General features: G+C 48.1%; 1 protein-coding gene across 2 annotated transcripts in view; it reads left to right on the forward strand.

Annotated features, from left to right (window-relative positions):
- The window catches only part of RAB3GAP2 (RAB3 GTPase activating non-catalytic protein subunit 2), a 270,922-nt gene that overhangs the window by 50,814 nt on the left and 198,970 nt on the right, over positions 1–21,138 (forward strand). For both annotated transcript variants that reach the window (XM_083175131.1, XM_083175132.1), the window contains exon 5: positions 1,683–1,730. In XM_083175131.1, the coding sequence (XP_083031257.1) occupies positions 1,683–1,730 (48 nt within the window). The remainder of the gene's footprint in view (positions 1–1,682; positions 1,731–21,138) is intronic.

A 21,138-nucleotide genomic window follows, 5' to 3' on the forward strand; every position in this document is an offset into this window, starting at 1 on the left:
AAAGAAAAACGAAGGGACCTTTTTTAATAAAACTTTATTAAACACCAAAATTGATTATTTGGTACTTATGTAGTATCTGGGTGCCCGATTTTGTGATTGTATGCCTTACCTTAAGGCAGGCATGCCCAAAGTCAGGCCCGGGGGCCAATTACGGCCCGTGCTGTCATTTAAAGCGGCCCGCAGCCTCCAGCTGGAAGCGGGCAGAGCATCAGATGTGGGAAGCACAGCACAGGACACTAAAGGTGGGGCCCTGGCGAGCGCACCTTTACCTTGCTGTCTGCTGCAGTGAGGAGGTGCCGGCCGCCACAGTCAGATGTGTTTGGCGTCCTACCCCTGCTGCTGCAATCGTATATCACCCTACTCCACAATCACAGTGACAGCAGTGTTTGGGGAGGGGGTGCAGCACGGGGGAAGCTTGTTCCTGTAACATGCAGAGTGGAGGAGGACAGCAGCGGGAGCCCAAGCATATCCTGTCCTTGCAGTGCCTGCTTTGCCTCTCCTTTCTCTGGCTCACACAAGGGGCTGGGAAACATACAGAGAAGGGAGGGGGCAGAGTGGGGGACATACAGTAAAGGAGGGTCAGACTGGGAGACATACAGTGAATGGGGGCAGAGTGGAGTACATAGTGAATGGGGGTCATACAGTGAAGGAGGGTCAGGCTTGGGTACATACAATGAATGGAGGCACTGATGGACATTAAAAAAAGGGGGGGCAGGTTGGGGGACAGAGTGAATGGGTGCAGAGTGGGGAACATACAGTGAATGGGGGACATATAGTGAAGGAGGAGCATGCTGGGGGACATACAGTGAATGGGGGCAGGCTGGGGGAAATACAGTGAAGGGGCAGGCTGGGGGACATAGAGTGAATGGGGGCAGAGTGGGGGACCATTCTGATGTAATTAATAATGCAAAAAATGTCAGGCTGAATGGTCGGCCCCCCACATTTTCACCTCCCCAAATCTGGCCCTCGTCGCAAAAAGTTTGGACACCCCTGCCTTAAGGCATACAATCAGATGCGATTCAACGAGATTTTCGGCAAAATCGAATCGAATCGCATCGAAATTGCATGCGAGATCGCATGCGATGCGATTTTGCATAGGATTCAATGTTAACAAGGTCCTGTTCATTTTCCCACTATCCAAGTGGGCATACAGTTGAATTTATATAGCGTGGCGAACGCAGCGAGGCGAGCGGACACGGAAAACATTTTAATTAATCCGCGCCCTCTCGCGGGGCTCGCTGCACTCGCCACGCTTCGGCTCGGTGGCTCGCTGCGCTTGCCACGCTATATAAAATCAACTCTATGCCCACTTGGATAGTGGGGAAATGAACAGGACCTTGTTAACATTGAATCCTATGAAAAATCGCATCGCATGCGATCTTGCATGCAATTTCAAAGCAATTTTCCGACCCGATCTTAAAATCGGACGCCCAGATACTACATAAGTACCGATTATTAAAAGTGCGACAAAAACAGGTGTGCATCGAATTACGCAACCGCTTTTCCTCTCCTTCTTTTCTTGTACACATCAATGGTTGTAACTATATCACCCCCACCTGATAGAATTTAAAACAAGGTGGATTTAAATACCCATACATAAGGGTTTAATAGGGTGGAGTGCAGATTTACCCTCCTATTTGTTCTCTCATGTTTCTAACGCTGTCCTACACTTTGCTTTACAGTGAATTTATCAGCAGTGCACTGTGTATACCATTGGCAAGCCAGAAAAGGTAAGTAATAGTCTATGGGACTTGGTGTTAGAGAGCGTCTAGTGGGTATGACTAGAGGGACAGTGCTGCTCTTATAGGTTTTTTACAGGGAAGTGGTGGGGCCCACACAATAGCACTGATTCACATTATGCCCACACTGTATGGCCCCTTATTCACATTATGCCACACATTATGGCCCCTTGTACACGGTATGACACACAGTATGGCCCCTTATACACGTTATGCCACACAATATGGCCCCTTATACACATTATGCCGCACTGTATGGCCCCTTATACACGTTATGCCGCACTGTATGGCCCCTTATACACGTTATGCCACACAGTATGGCCCCTTATACACGTTATGCCACACAGTATGGCCCCTTATACACATTATGCCCACACAGTATGGTCCCTTATACACGTTATGCCGCACTATATGGCTCCTTATACACGTTATGCCACACTGTATGACCCCTTATGCCACACAGTATGGCCCCTTATACACGCTATGCCACACAGTATGGCCCCTTATACACGTTATGCCACACAGTAGGTGCCTTCCTTACCTGTCTGATACGAAGTTGGACTGGGGCTCAGGCTATTGAATGCCTACCATAGGGTTCGCAGTCACCTGGTCCTAATGCCTGGTCCCTTTTATTTGTGACATGGACCCTCTAACCACCTAATGGTGCACCTATGGGCCTAATGCACAACACCTGGTGGTCTTTTATGTTACCAGTGGTCAAGGCTGTTCACCGGTATGTTGGGATAGACTACAGTGGGGTACTTTCTTCAGCTCTTTGCTCAGTCCTCATCTATCAGCTGGCCTGTTCTGGTCGGAAGTAACCAGCGCTTTTCAGGAGATGTCTGCTGATATAAAGGCTCCACTTGGCAGCGGCTGAGTAAAGATGGCGTGAGCGGATGGAGCTAAAACATGTTGTTATTATGATTGCCATCAGATGGTACAAGGGGATGCTGTTACACTTACACAGTGGTCTTCTAGCCTCATGCTAACTGAACCTTCACCAATAACAGCCATCTTTCCTCAGTGGATTGGGTCTACCAAGACAAGGTTGCTATTGGAGATGAGTAACAACCAGACATACGAAACAACAGAAGTGGTTAACGGTGCAGTCCCTGGTAGTATCTAAATACAGTTCAGGTAGACCAGGTTGCACACAATACAGGTACTCACAAATGGACCGAATTGCAGAGCAGCGCTCACCCCATCTGTTACCCTTTGTCCCTCTCCCTGAGGTGATCCCTATTGTGCTCCCCCGTTCCCCCTATCTGTAACCCTTTGTCCCTCTCCCTGAGGTGATCCCTATTGTGCTCCTCTGTCCCCTCATCTGTAACCCTTTGTCCCTCTCCCTGAGGTGATGACTGTTGTTCTCATCTGTCCCCATCTGTTACTCTTGGTCCCTCTCCATGAGTTGATCCCTATTGTGCTCCTCTGTCCCCCCATCTGTTACTATTGGTCCCTCTCCCTGAGTTGATCGCTGTTGTTCTCATCTGTCCTCCATCTGTTACTCTTGGTCCCTCTCCCTGAGTTGATCGCTGTTGTTCTCATCTTCCCCCCCATCTGTTACTCTTGGTCCCTCTCCCTGAGTTGATCACTGTTGTTCTCATCTGTCCCCATCTGTTACTCTTGGTCCCTCTCCCTGAGTTGATCACTGTTGTTCTCACCTGTCCCCATCTGTTACTTATTGGTCCCTCTCCCTGAGGTGATCCCTATTGTGCTCCTCTGCCCTCCCATCTGTTACTCTTGGTCCCTCTCCCTGAGTTGATCACTGTTGTTCTTATCTGTCCCCCATCTGTTACTCTTGGTCCCTCTCCCTGAGTTGATCACTGTTGTTCTCATCTGTCCCCATCTGTTACTCTTTGTCCCTCTCCCTGAGTTGATCAATGTTGTTCTCATCCGTCCCCCATCTGTTACTCTTGGTCCCTCTCCCTGAGTTGATCGCTGTTGTTCTCATCTGTCCTCCATCTGTTACTCTTGGTCCCTCTCCCTGAGTTGATCGCTGTTGTTCTCATCTTCCCCCCCATCTGTTACTCTTGGTCCCTCTCCCTGAGTTGATCACTGTTGTTCTCATTTGTCCCCATCTGTTACTCTTGGTCCCTCTCCCTGAGTTGATCACTGTTGTTCTCATCTGTCCCCATCTGTTACTCTTGGTCCCTCTCCCTGAGTTGATCGCTGATGTTCTCATCTGTCCCCCATCTGTTACTCTTGGTCCCTCTCCCTAAGTTGATCGCTGTTGTTCTCATCTGTCCCCCATCTGTTACTCTTGGTCCCTCTCCCTGAGTTGATCGCTGTGGTTCTCATCTGTCCCCCATCTGTTACTCTTGGTCCCTCTCCCTGAGTTGATCGCTGTGGTTCTCATCTGTCCCCCATCTGTTACTCTTGGTCCCTCTCCCTGAGTTGATCGCTGTTGTTCTCACCTGTCCCCATCTGTTACTCTTGGTCCCTCTCCATGAGTTGATCGCTGTTGTTCTTATCTGTCCCCCATCTGTTACTCTTGGTCCCTCTCCATGAGTTGATCACTGTTGTTCTCATCTGTCCCCATCTGTTACACTTGGTCCCTGTCCCTGAGTTGATCACTGTTGTTCTCATCTGTCCCCATCTGTTACTCTTGGTCCCTCTCCCTGAGTTGGTCGCTGATGTTCTCATCTGTCCCCCATCTGTTACTCTTGGTCCCTCTCCCTGAGTTGATCACTGTTGTTCTCACCTGTCCCCATCTGTTACTCTTGGTCCCTGTCCCTGAGTTGATCACTGTTGTTCTCATCTGTCCCCATCTGTTACTCTTGGTCCCTCTCCATGAGTTGATCGCTGTTGTTCTTATCTGTCCCCCATCTGTTACTCTTGGTCCCTCTCCATGAGTTGATCACTGTTGTTCTCATCTGTCCCCATCTGTTACTCTTGGTCCCTCTCCCTGAGTTGATCACTGTTGTTCTCACCTGTCCCCCATATGTTAGTATTGGTCCCTCTCCATGAGTTGATCGCTGTTGTTCTCACCTGTCCCCATCTGTTACTCTTGGTCCCTCTCCATGAGTTGATCACTGTTGTTCTTATCTGTCCCCATCTGTTACTCTTGGTCCCTCTCCCTGAGTTGATCACTGTTGTTCTCATCTGTCCCCATCTGTTACTCTTGGTCCCTCTCCCTGAGTTGATCACTGTTCTCACCTGTCCCCCATATGTTAGTATTGGTCCCTCTCCATGAGTTGATCGCTGTTCTCACCTGTCCCCATCTGTTACTCTTGGTCCCTCTCCATGAGTTGATCGCTGCTGTTCTCACCTGTCCCCCATCTGTTACTCTTGGTCCCTCTCCCTGAGTTGATCACTATTGTGATCTGTTGCTCGAAGTTGTAGTATTTTTTGGCTGGACATCATTAGAAGTTTGCATGTATCTGAATTGAAGATTTGCTCATAGAGAAAAGTATCACTGATTTTCTAATCGATTAGATCCTCTAACATTTCCACATGAAGGGCACTAACCACACAATGTGGAAATGTTAAGTTACAGACTGGGTTTGAAAAATGACATTTATTAGCCGGTCACTTTGTGCGTTATCACTTCACCCGGCTTAATAAGAATCTGCACCTGAGTAACATCATCTTATATTTGAGGCCGGGTACTGGGTATATGTTGCACCTGAGTAACATCATCTTATATTTGAGGCCGGGTACTGGGTATATGTTGCACCTGAGTAACATCATCTTATATTTGAGGCCGGGTACTGGGTATATGTTGCAGCTGAGTAACATCATCTTATATTTGGGGCCGGGTACTGGGTATATGTTGCAGCTGAGTAACATCATCTTATATTTGAGGCCGGGTACTGGGTATATGTTGCACCTGAGTAACATCATCTTATATTTGAGGCCGGGTACTGGGTATATGTTGCACCTGAGTAACATCATCTTATATTTGAGGCCGGGTACTGGGTATATGTTGCACCTGAGTAACATCATCTTATATTTGAGGCCGGGTACTGGGTATATGTTGCAGCGGAGTAACATCATCTTATATTTGAGGCCGGGTACTGGGTATATGTTGCAGCGGAGTAACATCATCTTATATTTGGGGCCGGGTACTGGGTATATGTTGCAGCTGAGTAACATCATCTTATATTTGAGGCCGGGTACTGGGTATATGTTGCACCTGAGTAACATCATCTTATATTTGAGGCCGGGTACTGGGTATATGTTGCACCTGAGTAACATCATCTTCTATTTGAGGCCGGGTACTGGGTATATGTTGCAGCTGAGTAACATCATCTTATATTTGAGGCCGGGTACTGGGTATATGTTGCACCTGAGTAACATCATCTTATATTTGAGGCCGGGTACTGGGTATATGTTGCACCTGAGTAACATCATCTTATATTTGAGGCCGGGTACTGGGTATATGTTGCAGCTGAGTAACATCATCTTATATTTGAGGCCGGGTACTGGGTATATGTTGCAGCTGAGTAACATCATCTTATATTTGAGGCCGGGTACTGGGTATATGTTGCACCTGAGTAACATCATCTTATATTTGAGGCCGGGTACTGGGTATATGTTGCACCTGAGTAACATCATCTTATATTTGAGGCCGGGTACTGGGTATATGTTGCAGCTGAGTAACATCATCTTATATTTGAGGCCGGGTACTGGGTATATGTTGCACCTGAGTAACATCATCTTATATTTGAGGCCGGGTACTGGGTATATGTTGCACCTGAGTAACATCATCTTATATTTGAGGCCGGGTACTGGGTATATGTTGCAGCTGAGTAACATCATCTTATATTTGGGGCCGGGTACTGGGTATATGTTGCACCTGAGTAACATCATCTTATATTTGAGGCCGGGTACTGGGTATATGTTGCACCTGAGTAACATCATCTTATATTTGAGGCCGGGTACTGGGTATATGTTGCACTTGAGTAACATCATCTTATATTTGAGGCCGGGTACTGGGTATATGTTGCACCTGAGTAACATCATCTTATATTTGAGGCCGGGTACTGGGTATATGTTGCAGCTGAGTAACATCATCTTATATTTGAGGCCGGGTACTGGGTATATGTTGCACCTGAGTAACATCATCTTATATTTGAGGCCGGGTACTGGGTATATGTTGCAGCTGAGTAACATCATCTTATATTTGGGGCCGGGTACTGGGTATATGTTGCAGCTGAGTAACATCATCTTATATTTGGGGCCGGGTACTGGGTATATGTTGCACCTGAGTAACATCATCGTATATTTGAGGCCGGGTACTGGGTATATGTTGCACCTGAGTAACATCATCTTATATTTGAGGCCGGGTACTGGGTATATGTTGCAGCTGAGTAACATCATCTTATATTTGAGGCCGGGTACTGGGTATATGTTGCAGCTGAGTAACATCATCTTATATTTGAGGCCGGGTACTGGGTATATGTTGCAGCTGAGTAACATCATCTTATGTTTGAGGCCGGGTACTGGGTATATGTTGCACCTGAGTAACATCATCTTATATTTGAGGCCGGGTACTGGGTATATGTTGCAGCTGAGTAACATCATCTTATATTTGAGGCCGGGTACTGGGTATATGTTGCAGCTGAGTAACATCATCTTATATTTGAGGCCGGGTACTGGGTATATGTTGCAGCTGAGTAACATCATGTTATATTTGAGGCCGGGTACTGGGTATATGTTGCACCTGAGTAACATCATCTTATATTTGAGGCCGGGTACTGGGTATATGTTGCACCTGAGTAACATCATCTTATATTTGAGGCCGGGTACTGGGTATATGTTGCAGCTGAGTAACATCATGTTATATTTGAGGCCGGGTACTGGGTATATGTTGCACCTGAGTAACATCATCTTATATTTGAGGCCGGGTACTGGGTATATGTTGCAGCTGAGTAACATCATCTTATATTTGAGGCCGGGTACTGGGTATATGTTGCAGCTGAGTAACATCATCTTATATTTGAGGCCGGGTACTGGGTATATGTTGCAGCTGAGTAACATCATCTTATGTTTGAGGCCGGGTACTGGGTATATGTTGCACCTGAGTAACATCATCTTATATTTGAGGCCGGGTACTGGGTATATGTTGCAGCTGAGTAACATCATCTTATATTTGAGGCCGGGTACTGGGTATATGTTGCAGCTGAGTAACATCATGTTATATTTGAGGCCGGGTACTGGGTACATGTTGCAGCTGAGTAACATCATCTTATATTTGAGGCCGGGTACTGGGTATATGTTGCAGCTGAGTAACATCATGTTATATTTGAGGCCGGGTACTGGGTATATGTTGCACCTGAGTAACATCATCTTATATTTGAGGCCGGGTACTGGGTATATGTTGCAGCTGAGTAACATCATGTTATATTTGAGGCCGGGTACTGGGTATATGTTGCAGCTGAGTAACATCATCTTATATTTGAGGCCGGGTACTGGGTATATGTTGCAGCTGAGTAACATCATCTTATATTTGAGGCCGGGTACTGGGTATATGTTGCAGCTGAGTAACATCATCTTATGTTTGGGGCCGGGTACTGGGTATATGTTGCAGCTGAGTAACATCATGTTATATTTGAGGCCGGGTACTGGGTATATGTTGCAGCTGAGTAACATCATCTTATATTTGAGGCCGGGTACTGGGTATATGTTGCAGCGGAGTAACATCATCTTATATTTGAGGCCGGGTACTGGGTATATGTTGCAGCTGAGTAACATCATCTTATATTTGAGGCCGGGTACTGGGTATATGTTGTACCTGAGTAACATCATCTTATATTTGAGGCCGGGTACTGGGTATATGTTGCAGCTGAGTAACATCATCTTATATTTGAGGCCGGGTACTGGGTATATGTTGCAGCTGAGTAACATCATCTTATATTTGGGGCCGGGTACTGGGTATATGTTGCACCTGAGTAACATCATGTTATATTTGGGGCCGGGTACTGGGTATATGTTGCAGCTGAGTAACATCATCTTATATTTGGGGCTGGGTACTGGGTATATGTTGCACCTGAGTAACATCATCGTATATTTGAGGCCGGGTACTGGGTATATGTTGCAGCTGAGTAACATCATCTTATATTTGGGGCTGGGTACTGGGTATATGTTGCACCTGAGTAACATCATCGTATATTTGAGGCCGGGTACTGGGTATATGTTGCACCTGAGTAACATCATCTTATATTTGAGGCCGGGTACTGGGTATATGTTGCAGCTGAGTAACATCATCTTATATTTGAGGCCGGGTACTGGGTACATGTTGCACCTGAGTAACATCATCTTATATTTGGGGCCGGGTACTGGGTATATGTTGCAGCTGAGTAACATCATCTTATATTTGGGGCTGGGTACTGGGTATATGTTGCACCTGAGTAACATCATCGTATATTTGAGGCCGGGTACTGGGTATATGTTGCACCTGAGTAACATCATCTTATATTTGAGGCCGGGTACTGGGTATATGTTGCAGCTGAGTAACATCATCTTATATTTGAGGCCGGGTACTGGGTACATGTTGCACCTGAGTAACATCATCTTATATTTGGGGCCGGGTACTGGGTACATGTTGCAGCTGAGTAACATCATCTTATATTTGAGGCCGGGTACTGGGTATATGTTGCACCTGAGTAACATCATCTTATATTTGAGGCCGGGTACTGGGTACATGTTGCACCTGAGTAACATCATCTTATATTTGGGGCCGGGTACTGGGTACATGTTGCAGCTGAGTAACATCATCGTATATTTGAGGCCGGGTACTGGGTATATGTTGCACCTGAGTAACATCATCGTATATTTGAGGCCGGGTACTGGGTACATGTTGCAGCTGAGTAACATCATCTTATATTTGGGGCCGGGTACTGGGTATATGTTGCACCTGAGTAACATCATGTTATATTTGAGGCCGGGTACTGGGTACATGTTGCACCTGAGTAACATCATCTTATATTTGGGGCCGGGTACTGGGTACATGTTGCAGCTGAGTAACATCATCTTATATTTGAGGCCGGGTACTGGGTATATGTTGCACCTGAGTAACATCATCTTATATTTGAGGCCGGGTACTGGGTACATGTTGCACCTGAGTAACATCATTTTATATTTGGGGCCGGGTACTGGGTATATGTTGCACCTGAGTAACATCATCGTATATTTGAGGCCGGGTACTGGGTATATGTTGCACCTGAGTAACATCATCGTATATTTGAGGCCGGGTACTGGGTACATGTTGCAGCTGAGTAACATCATCTTATATTTGGGGCCGGGTACTGGGTATATGTTGCAGCTGAGTAACATCATCTTATATTTGAGGCCGGGTACTGGGTATATGTTGCACCTGAGTAACATCATCTTATATTTGGGGCCGGGTACTGGGTATATGTTGCACCTGAGTAACATCATCGTATATTTGAGGCCGGGTACTGGGTATATGTTGCACCTGAGTAACATCATCGTATATTTGAGGCCGGGTACTGGGTACATGTTGCAGCTGAGTAACATCATCTTATATTTGGGGCCGGGTACTGGGTATATGTTGCAGCTGAGTAACATCATCTTATATTTGGGGCCGGGTACTGGGTATATGTTGCAGCTGAGTAACATCATCTTATATTTGAGGCCGGGTACTGGGTATATGTTGCACCTGAGTAACATCATGTTATATTTGAGGCCGGGTACTGGGTATATGTTGCAGCTGAGTAACATCATCTTATATTTGAGGCCGGGTACTGGGTATATGTTGCAGCTGAGTAACATCTTATATTTGAGGCCGGGTACTGGGTATATGTTGCAGCTGAGTAACATCATCGTATATTTGGGGCCGGGTACTGGGTATATGTTACAGCTGAGTAACATCATCGTATATTTGAGGCCGGGTACTGGGTATATGTTGCAGCTGAGTAACATCATCTTATATTTGGGGCCGGGTACTGGGTATATGTTGCACCTGAGTAACATCATCTTATATTTGGGGCCGGGTACTGGGTATATGTTGCAGCTGAGTAACATCATCTTATATTTGGGGCCGGGTACTGGGTATATGTTGCACCTGAGTAACATCATCGTATATTTGGGGCCGGGTACTGGGTATATGTTGCAGCTGAGTAACATCATCTTATATTTGAGGCCGGGTACTGGGTATATGTTGCAGCGGAGTAACATCATCTTCTATTTGGGGACGGGTACTGGGTATATGTTGCACCTGAGTAACATCATCGTATATTTGGGGCCGGGTACTGGGTATATGTTACACCTGAGTAACATCATCTTATATTTGAGGCCGGGTACTGGGTATATGTTGCACCTGAGTAACATCATCTTATATTTGAGGCCGGGTACTGGGTATATGTTGCAGCTGAGTAACATCATCTTATATTTGAGGCCGGGTACTGGGTATATGTTGCAGCTGAGTAACATCATCTTATATTTGAGGCCGGGTACTGGGTATATGTTGCAGCTGAGTAACATCATCTTATATTTGGGGCCGGGTACTGGGTATATGTTGCAGCTGAGTAACATCATCTTATATTTGAGGCCGGGTACTGGGTATATGTTGCACCTGAGTAACATCATCGTATATTTGGGGCCGGGTACTGGGTATATGTTGCAGCTGAGTAACATCATCTTATATTTGGGGCCGGGTACTGGGTATATGTTGCACCTGAGTAACATCATCGTATATTTGAGGCCGGGTACTGGGTATATGTTGCACCTGAGTAACATCATCTTATATTTGGGGCCGGGTACTGGGTATATGTTGCAGCTGAGTAACATCATCTTATATTTGAGGCCGGGTACTGGGTATATGTTGCAGCTGAGTAACATCATCGTATATTTGAGGCCGGGTACTGGGTATATGTTGCAGCTGAGTAACATCATCGTATATTTGAGGCCGGGTACTGGGTATATGTTGCAGCTGAGTAACATCATCTTATATTTGGGGCCGGGTACTGGGTATATGTTGCAGCTGAGTAACATCATCTTATATTTGAGGCCGGGTACTGGGTATATGTTGCAGCTGAGTAACATCATCTTATATTTGAGGCCGGGTACTGGGTATATGTTGCACCTGAGTAACATCATCTTATATTTGAGGCCGGGTACTGGGTATATGTTGCACCTGAGTAACATCATCTTATATTTGAGGCCGGGTACTGGGTATATGTTGCAGCTGAGTAACATCATCTTATATTTGAGGCCGGGTACTGGGTATATGTTGCACCTGAGTAACATCATCTTATATTTGAGGCCGGGTACTGGGTATATGTTGCACTTGAGTAACATCATCTTATATTTGAGGCCGGGTACTGGGTATATGTTGCAGCTGAGTAACATCATCTTATATTTGAGGCCGGGTACTGGGTATATGTTGCACTTGAGTAACATCATCTTATATTTGGGGCCGGGTACTGGGTATATGTTGCAGCTGAGTAACATCATCTTATATTTGGGGCCGGGTACTGGGTATATGTTGCACTTGAGTAACATCATCTTATATTTGAGGCCGGGTACTGGGTGTATGTTGCACCTGAGTAACATCATCTTATATTTGAGGCCGGGTACTGGGTATATGTTGCAGCTGAGTAACATCATCTTATATTTGAGGCCGGGTACTGGGTATATGTTGCAGCTGAGTAACATCATCTTATATTTGAGGCCGGGTACTGGGTATATGTTGCAGCTGAGTAACATCATCTTATATTTGAGGCCGGGTACTGGGTATATGTTGTACCTGAGTAACATCATCTTATATTTGGGGCCGGGTACTGGGTATATGTTGTACCTGAGTAACATCATCTTATATTTGAGGCCGGGTACTGGGTATATGTTGCAGCTGAGTAACATCATGTTATATTTGAGGCCGGGTACTGGGTATATGTTGTACCTGAGTAACATCATCTTATATTTGAGGCCGGGTACTGGGTATATGTTGCAGCTGAGTAACATCATGTTATATTTGAGGCCGGGTACTGGGTATATGTTGCACCTGAGTAACATCATCGTATATTTGGGGCCGGGTACTGGGTATATGTTGCAGCTGAGTAACATCATCTTATATTTGAGGCCGGGTACTGGGTATATGTTGCAGCTGAGTAACATCATGTTATATTTGAGGCCGGGTACTGGGTATATGTTGTACCTGAGTAACATCATCTTATATTTGAGGCCGGGTACTGGGTATATGTTGCAGCTGAGTAACATCATGTTATATTTGAGGCCGGGTACTGGGTATATGTTGCACCTGAGTAACATCATCGTATATTTGGGGCCGGGTACTGGGTATATGTTGCAGCTGAGTAACATCATCTTATATTTGGGGCCGGGTACTGGGTATATGTTGCCGTGAGTCGGGATACGGTCACTGGGTCACCAAGCATTTGGACTACAAGCATTAGGTTGACACCATTTGGTTGACCTGACTGGAGGTCGACATGGGTTGGGTGGACAGGGTCATAAGGTCGATATGGGGAAAGTCGACAGGGTCATAATGTCGACATATGGATTTTCATTGGTTTTTGAGCCGACATGTGCCGACAGGCGGTATTTCATGCCCTACCATCCACTAGGGCGTGGTGGGAGAATAAAACAGTGTGCCCGAAACATGGCGAGGGGGCGCAGTGCTACGTTTCAGTGTCCATGTTTAATGTGTCACTTATGTTTTGGGGTCAGTGCTTCCCAGGTGCTACATAACCGCCTGTCCCAGGTGCTACATAACCGCCTGTCCCAGGTGCTACATAACCGCCTGTCCCAGGTGCTACATAACCGCCTGTCCCATGTGCTACATAACCTCCTGTCCCAGGTGCTACATAACCGCCTGTCCCAGGTGCTACATAACCGCCTGTCCCAGGTGCTACATAACCGCCTGTCCCAGGTGCTACATAACCGCCTGTCCCAGGTGCTACATAACCGCCTGTCCCATGTGCTACATAACCTCCTGTCCCAGGTGCTACATAACCGCCTGTCCCAGGTGCTACATAACCGCCTGTCCCAGGTGCTACATAACCGCCTGTCCCAGGTGCTACATAACCGCCTGTCCCATGTGCTACATAACCGCCTGTCCCAGGTGCTACATAACCGCCTGTCCCATGTGCTACATAACCTCCTGTCCCAGGTGCTACATAACCGCCTGTCCCAGGTGCTACATAACCGCCTGTCCCAGGTGCTACATAACCGCCTGTCCCAGGTGCTACATAACCGCCTGTCCCATGTGCTACATAACCTCCTGTCCCAGGTGCTACATAACCGCCTGTCCCAGGTGCTACATAACCGCCTGTCCCAGGTGCTACATAACCGCCTGTCCCAGGTGCTACATAACCGCCTGTCCCAGGTGCTACATAACCTCCTGTCCCAGGTGCTACATAACCGCCTGTCCCAGGTGCTACATAACCGCCTGTCCCATGTGCTACATAACCTCCTGTCCCAGGTGCTACATAACCGCCTGTCCCAGGTGCTACATAACCGCCTGTCCCAGGTGCTACATAACGGCCGGTCCCAGGTGCTACATAACCGCCTGTCCCAGGTGCTACATAACCGCCTGTCCCAGGTGCTACATAACCTCCTGTCCCAGGTGCTACATAACCGCCTGTCCCAGGTGCTACATAACCGCCTGTCCCAGGTGCTACATAACCGCCTGTCCCAGGTGCTACATAACCGCCCGTCCCATGTGCTACATAACCGCCTGTCCCAGGTGCTACATAACCGCCTGTCCCAGGTGCTACATAACCGCCTGTCCCAGGTGCTACATAACCGCCTGTCCCATGTGCTACATAACCGCCTGTCCCAGGTGCTCCATAACCACCTGTCCCAGGTGCTACATAACCGCCTGTCCCATGTGCTACATAACCGCCTGTCCCAGGTGCTACATAACCGCCTGTCCCAGGTGCTACATAACCGCCTGTCCCAGGTGCTACATAACCGCCTGTCCCAGGTGCTACATAACCGCCTGTCCCATGTGCTACATAACCGCCTGTCCCAGGTGCTACATAACCGCCCGTCCCATGTGCTACATAACCGCCTGTCCCAGGTGCTACATAACCGCCTGTCCCAGGTGCTACATAACCGCCTGTCCCATGTGCTACATAACCGCCTGTCCCAGGTGCTACATAACCGCCTGTCCCATGTGCTACATAACCGCCCGTCCCATGTGCTACATAACCGCCCGTCCCAGGTGCTACATAACCGCCCGTCCCAGGGGCTACATAACCGCCTGTCCCAGGTGCTACATAACCGCCTGTCCCAGGTGCTACATAACCGCCTGTCCCATGTGCTACATAACCGCCTGTCCCAGGTGCTACATAACCGCCTGTCCCATGTGCTACATAACCGCCTGTCCCAGGTGCTACATAACCGCCTGTCCCAGGTGCTACATAACCGCCTGTCCCAGGTGCTACATAACCGCCTGTCCCAGGTGCTACATAACCGCCTGTCCCATGTGCTACATAACCGCCTGTCCCAGGTGCTACATAACCGCCCGTCCCATGTGCTACATAACCGCCTGTCCCAGGTGCTACATAACCGCCTGTCCCAGGTGCTACATAACCGCCTGTCCCATGTGCTACATAACCGCCTGTCCCAGGTGCTACATAACCGCCTGTCCCATGTGCTACATAACCGCCCGTCCCATGTGCTACATAACCGCCCGTCCCAGGTGCTACATAACCGCCCGTCCCAGGGGCTACATAACCGCCTGTCCCAGGTGCTACATAACCGCCTGTCCCAGGTGCTCCATAACCGCCTGTCCCAGGTGCTACATAACCGCCTGTCCCAGGTGCTACATAACCGCCTGTCCCATGTGCTACATAACCGCCTGTCCCAGGTGCTACATAACCGCCTGTCCCAGGTGCTACATAACCGCCTGTCCCATGTGCTACATAACCGCCTGTCCCAGGTGTTACATAACCGCCCGTCCCAGGTGCTACATAACCGCCCGTCCCAGGTGCTACATAACCGCCTGTCCCAGGTGCTCCATAACCGCCCGTCCCAGGTGCTACATAACCGCCTGTCCCAGGTGCTACATAACCGCCCGTCCCAGGTGCCACATAACCGCCCGTCCCATGTGCTACATAACCGCCCGTCCCAGGTGCTACATAACCGCCCGTCCCATGTGCTACATAACCGCCTGTCCCATGTGCTACATAACCGCCTGTCCCAGGTGCTACATAACCGCCCGTCCCATGTGCTACATAACCGCCCGTCTCATGTGCTACATAACCGCCTGTCCCAGGTGCTCCATAACCGCCTGTCCCAGGTGCTACATAACCGCCTGTCCCAGGTGCTACATAACCGCCTGTCCCAGGTGCTACATAACCGCCTGTCCCAGGTGCTACATAACCGCCTGTCCCAGGTGCTACATAACCGCCTGTCCCATGTGCTACATAACCGCCTGTCCCATGTGCTACATAACCGCCTGTGCCATGTGCTACATAACCGCCTGTCCCATGTGCTACATAACCGCCTGTCCCAGGTGCTACATAACCGCCTGTCCCAGGTGCTACATAACTGCCTGTCCCAGGTGCTACATAACCGCCCGTCCCAGGTGCTACATAACCGCCCGTCCCAGGTGCTACATAACCGCCTGTCCCAGGTGCTCCATAACCGCCTGTCCCAGGTGCTACATAACCGCCTGTCCCAGGTGCTACATAACCGCCTGTCCCAGGTGCTACATAACCGCCTGTCCCAGGTGCTACATAACCGCCTGTCCCATGTGCTACATAACCGCCTGTCCCATGTGCTACATAACCGCCTGTGCCATGTGCTACATAACCGCCTGTCCCATGTGCTACATAACCGCCTGTCCCAGGTGCTACATAACCGCCTGTCCCAGGTGCTACATAACTGCCTGTCCCAGGTGCTACATAACCGCCCGTCCCATGTGCTACATAACCGCCTGTCCCAGGTGCTACATAACCGCCCGTCCCAGGTGCTACATAACCGCCCGTCCCAGGTGCTACATAACCGCCTGTCCCAGGTGCTACATAACCGCCTGTCCCAGGTGCTACATAGCCGCCTGTCCCAGGTGCTACATAACCGCCCGTCCCAGGTGCTACATAACCGCCCGTCCCAGGTGCTACATAACCGCCTGTCCCAGGTGCTACATAACCGCCTGTCCCAGGTGCTACATAACCGCCTGTCCCAGGTGCTACATAACCGCCTGTCCCAGGTGCTACATAACCGCCCGTCCCATGTGCTACATAACCGCCTGTCCCAGGTGCTACATAACCGCCTGTCCCATGTGCTACATAACCGCCTGTCGCAGGGGCTACATAACCGCCTGTCCCATGTGCTACATAACCGCCTGTCCCAGGTGCTACATAACCGCCTGTCCCATGTGCTACATAACCGCCTGTCCCAGGTGCTACATAACCGCCTGTCCCAGGTGCTACATAACCGCCTGTCCCAGGTGCTACATAACCGCCTGTCCCAGGTGCTACATAACCGCCTGTCCCATGTGCTACATAACCGCCTGTCCCAGGTGCTCCATAACCGCCTGTCCCAGGTGCTCCATAACCGCCTGTCCCAGGTGCTCCATAACCGCCTGTCCCAGGTGCTCCATAACCGCCTGTCCCAGGTGCTCCATAACCGCCTGTCCCAGGTGCTCCATAACCGCCTGTCCCAGGTGCTCCATAACCGCCTGTCCCAGGTGCTCCATAACCGCCTGTCCCAGGTGCTCCATAACCGCCTGTCCCAGGTGCTCCATAACCGCCTGTCCCAGGTGCTCCATAACCGCCTGTCCCAGGTGCTCCATAACCGCCTGTCCCAGGTGCTCCATAACCGCCTGTCCCAGGTGCTCCATAACCGCCTGTCCCAGGTGCCCCATAACCGCCTGTCCCAGGTGCCCCATAACCGCCTGTCCCAGGTGCCCCATAACCGCCTGTCCCAGGTGCCCCATAACCGCCTGTCCCAGGTGCCCCATAACCGCCTGTCCCAGGTGCCCCATAACCGCCTGTCCCAGGTGCCCCATAACCGCCTGTCCCAGGTGCCACATAACCGCCTGTCCCAGGTGCCACATAACCGCCTGTCCCAGGTGCCACATAACCGCCTGTCCCAGGTGCCACATAACCGCCTGTCCCAGGTGCCACATAACCGCCTGTCCCAGGTGCCACATAACCGCCTGTCCCAGGTGCCACATAACCGCCTGTCCCAGGTGCCACATAACCGCCTGTCCCAGGTGCCACATAGCCGCCTGTCCCAGGTGCCACATAGCCGCCTGTCCCAGGTGCCACATAGCCGCCCGTCCCAGGTGCCACATAACCGCCCGTCCCAGGTGCCACATAACCGCCCGTCCCAGGTGCCACATAACCGCCCGTCCCATGTGCTACATAACCGCCCGTCCCAGGTGCTACATAACCGCCCGTCCCAGGTGCTACATAACCGCCCGTCCCAGGTGCTACATAACCGCCTGTCCCAGGTGCTGAATGTGCACAAAGCTGTCGCTTCTCATTTTACTGTTAATACATTTATTTATTCCTTGCTCCATAGGAGACACAGGGCTGATGGAATGGGTTAAATCTTTTTTTTTTTAAGAGTGCAAATGAACAATATAATACAGTTTTAATATTCACATGATCATAAAATTAATATCGATAATAATAATAATTATGTATTAAAATTATCTGAAAATATTCCAATTAAACTATGCACAATCACAATCAATCCACTAAACCAGTAATGGCTAACCTTGACACTCCAGGTGTTGTTGAACTACATATCCCAGCATTCCCTGCTACAGTTTTACTATTTGGCCATGCTAAAACTGATGCAGGACATGACCCTAACCCTAACTTATAGGAGTTACAGGGCATCCAATCTTTAACTAATAATGACAACGCTGTTTATTAATTGGACAATAAACAATAAATTCTCAAAATATATGTGTATTCCAAAATTACTGTTCGTGAAATTAAAACGTACAACAGACATACTGTATAGAGAATAATTTTACATAAATCAGAGGTTTGAGAGGCTCACTCCCCATCTACTGTACCACTTATGGCTCCAAACCCCCCACCAAAAAAATAAATCCCTCGATGGTCCTACAAGCCCTACTCAGAACCTCAGACAGCAAATATTTCTGAGATGACCCTTTGGGGGAAATTTACCACCAAAAACCGTGAAAAAAATCGTATTTTCATACGAAAATACGATTTTTTTTTGGCATATACTTATTTTTGGCATTTACTATGCCAAAAATATGAATTTTCGTTTTCATATTGATGGGACATTCGTATTCGTATTTACAAATACGAATGAATACACCATTGATAAAATACGCCAGGAATCACCATTCAAAACAATGGTGGTTCCTGATTTACTAAGCGGCCGCTAATTAGCGTGAAACGGGCGCGAATATACGGCAGGAAAAGACACTTTATTTTCCTGTCATATTTGGCTTTAGCCTGCACGGATCAGTCAGATCCGTGCAGGCTTTAGTGATTAAAAAATAGAGAAATAAATACATTTAGAAAAAATGTCTCCCCCACAGCTGTAACCAGCACCAGACTGAAAGAGCCGGGGCCGGTAATAAAAAATCAGGAAACCCGACAAATAGGGGTTCCCCGACTTTTTAAAACCGGCTCCAGGTCCGGGGCTGGTTCCCAAAATACAGGGGACAAAATGACTAGGGGTCCCCCGTATTTTAAGAACCAGCCCCAGGCCAAACCAGCCAGCAGGGTAATGTCACAGCCGGGGGACACTTATTATATAAGGTCCCGCGGCCAAAACATCACACTACTGACCAGTCAGCCTGGCCAGTGCCCCCCCCCCCCCCCCCCGGACTTACCTGACCAGGCTGAAGCCTGGTGCTGTCCCCGGTGACCCTGTACGCGGTGGTCACCGGACTGATTTCAGTGTAAAAGAAAGATAAAACTATTGTTTAATACTGTGGAACTATGAGTCCCAGCAAGCCTCCCCCGCAAGCTGGGACTTGGAGAACCACAAGTCCCAGCATGCGGGGCATTAAAGGGCCCGCTGGCACTTGTAGTTCCACAGTAATAAAAATAGTCGGTACTTATGTATTATCTGGGCTCCCATGTTAAATGCACCCCATTTTTTCATACCCCTACTATCCAACTACGCATGGAGTTGATTTTATATAGTGTGGCGAGCGCAGCGAGCCACCGTGCCCGAAGCGTGGCGAGCGCAGCGAGCCCCGCAAGGGGACGCGGTCTCATAAGAAAAACTGGGAGCCCAGATATTACATAAGTACCAAATAGTCAAATAAACACACACTGACACACAATAAAAATAAAACTTACACACTGGGCAGCTTTGAGCTGAAAGTCGCCCAAACAGGCTGTTTTGAGCAGCTTTCAGCTCAGTCGCCCAGTGTGTATGGGCCTTAAGTCTTTAAAATGGCACCTAATTTATTGATTCTGGTTAAGTATGAAGGGTGAATAAGGGATCGTCACCAAAAATCACCTTCTAGAAATAATATATATCATATGTGGATATTAAAACTTTATTATATTGTTTTTATTCGCTCTCTTTTTACTTTTAATTGTTCAACTCGTAATTTCCAGATTACATTTGGGAGCGCGCAATTATTATTTAGAATATTGTGATCAATGTGATCAAATAATAATTTTTCTCGACCATCCAGCAGGGGCCACTGGTGTTCACCTTTATTTTTTAAGTAATTTTTATTTATTGTTGGGCTGCCTTATGCAAACTTATACCGCGGAACAGCTCTGTAAGGTGGCGACATGGTCGTCTGCTTATACCTGCGTTTTTCAGCATTTGATATTTTTTTAGTTGTTTGGTGCCAAACAGCTAAAATATTATATGAAGAGTGCATAGCCACTGAAAGCAAAACCAACCCAAAGAAGTTTTTTAAATACATAAATAGTAAACGTTTAATTAAGGAAAACATAGGCCCACTAACTGATACTAGTGGAAAAAGTGGTACTGAGGACAAGGGAAAAGCAAAACTGTTAAATGAGTTCTTCTCATCAGTATTTACTAAGGGAGAGCAGACTGTGGAACGAACATTTACCACAAACTGGACAAATAAGCCAGATCTCATTGTGGATTTCACGCCGAAGGAAATAATACTGAGGCTAAGCAAACTCAAAACAAATAAGTCACCAGGGCCAGATGGGATTCATCCGAGTGTATTAATGGAATTAAGGGATGAACTAGCTACCCCCCTACATTATATCTTTAGCAAGTCACTATCGTCAGGTATAGTACCAAAAGATTGGAGAATAGCAGAGGTAGTGCCAATATTCAAAAAAGGAAAAAAGGAAGATCCCGCTAATTACAGACCCGTTAGTTTAACATCAATTGTGGGTAAACTATTTGAAGGATTTTTAAGGGATGGTATCCAGGAATATTTAGATCATCACCGTCTACTCAGTACTAACCAACATGGGTTCGTGAAAAATCGTTCATGCCAAACTAATCTACTAGGGTTCTATGAAGA

The sequence above is a fragment of the Crinia signifera genome, chromosome 3, assembly GCF_055691185.1.
Source record: "Crinia signifera chromosome 3, ASM5569118v1, whole genome shotgun sequence".
NCBI classification, from domain to species: Eukaryota; Metazoa; Chordata; class Amphibia; order Anura; family Myobatrachidae; genus Crinia; species Crinia signifera.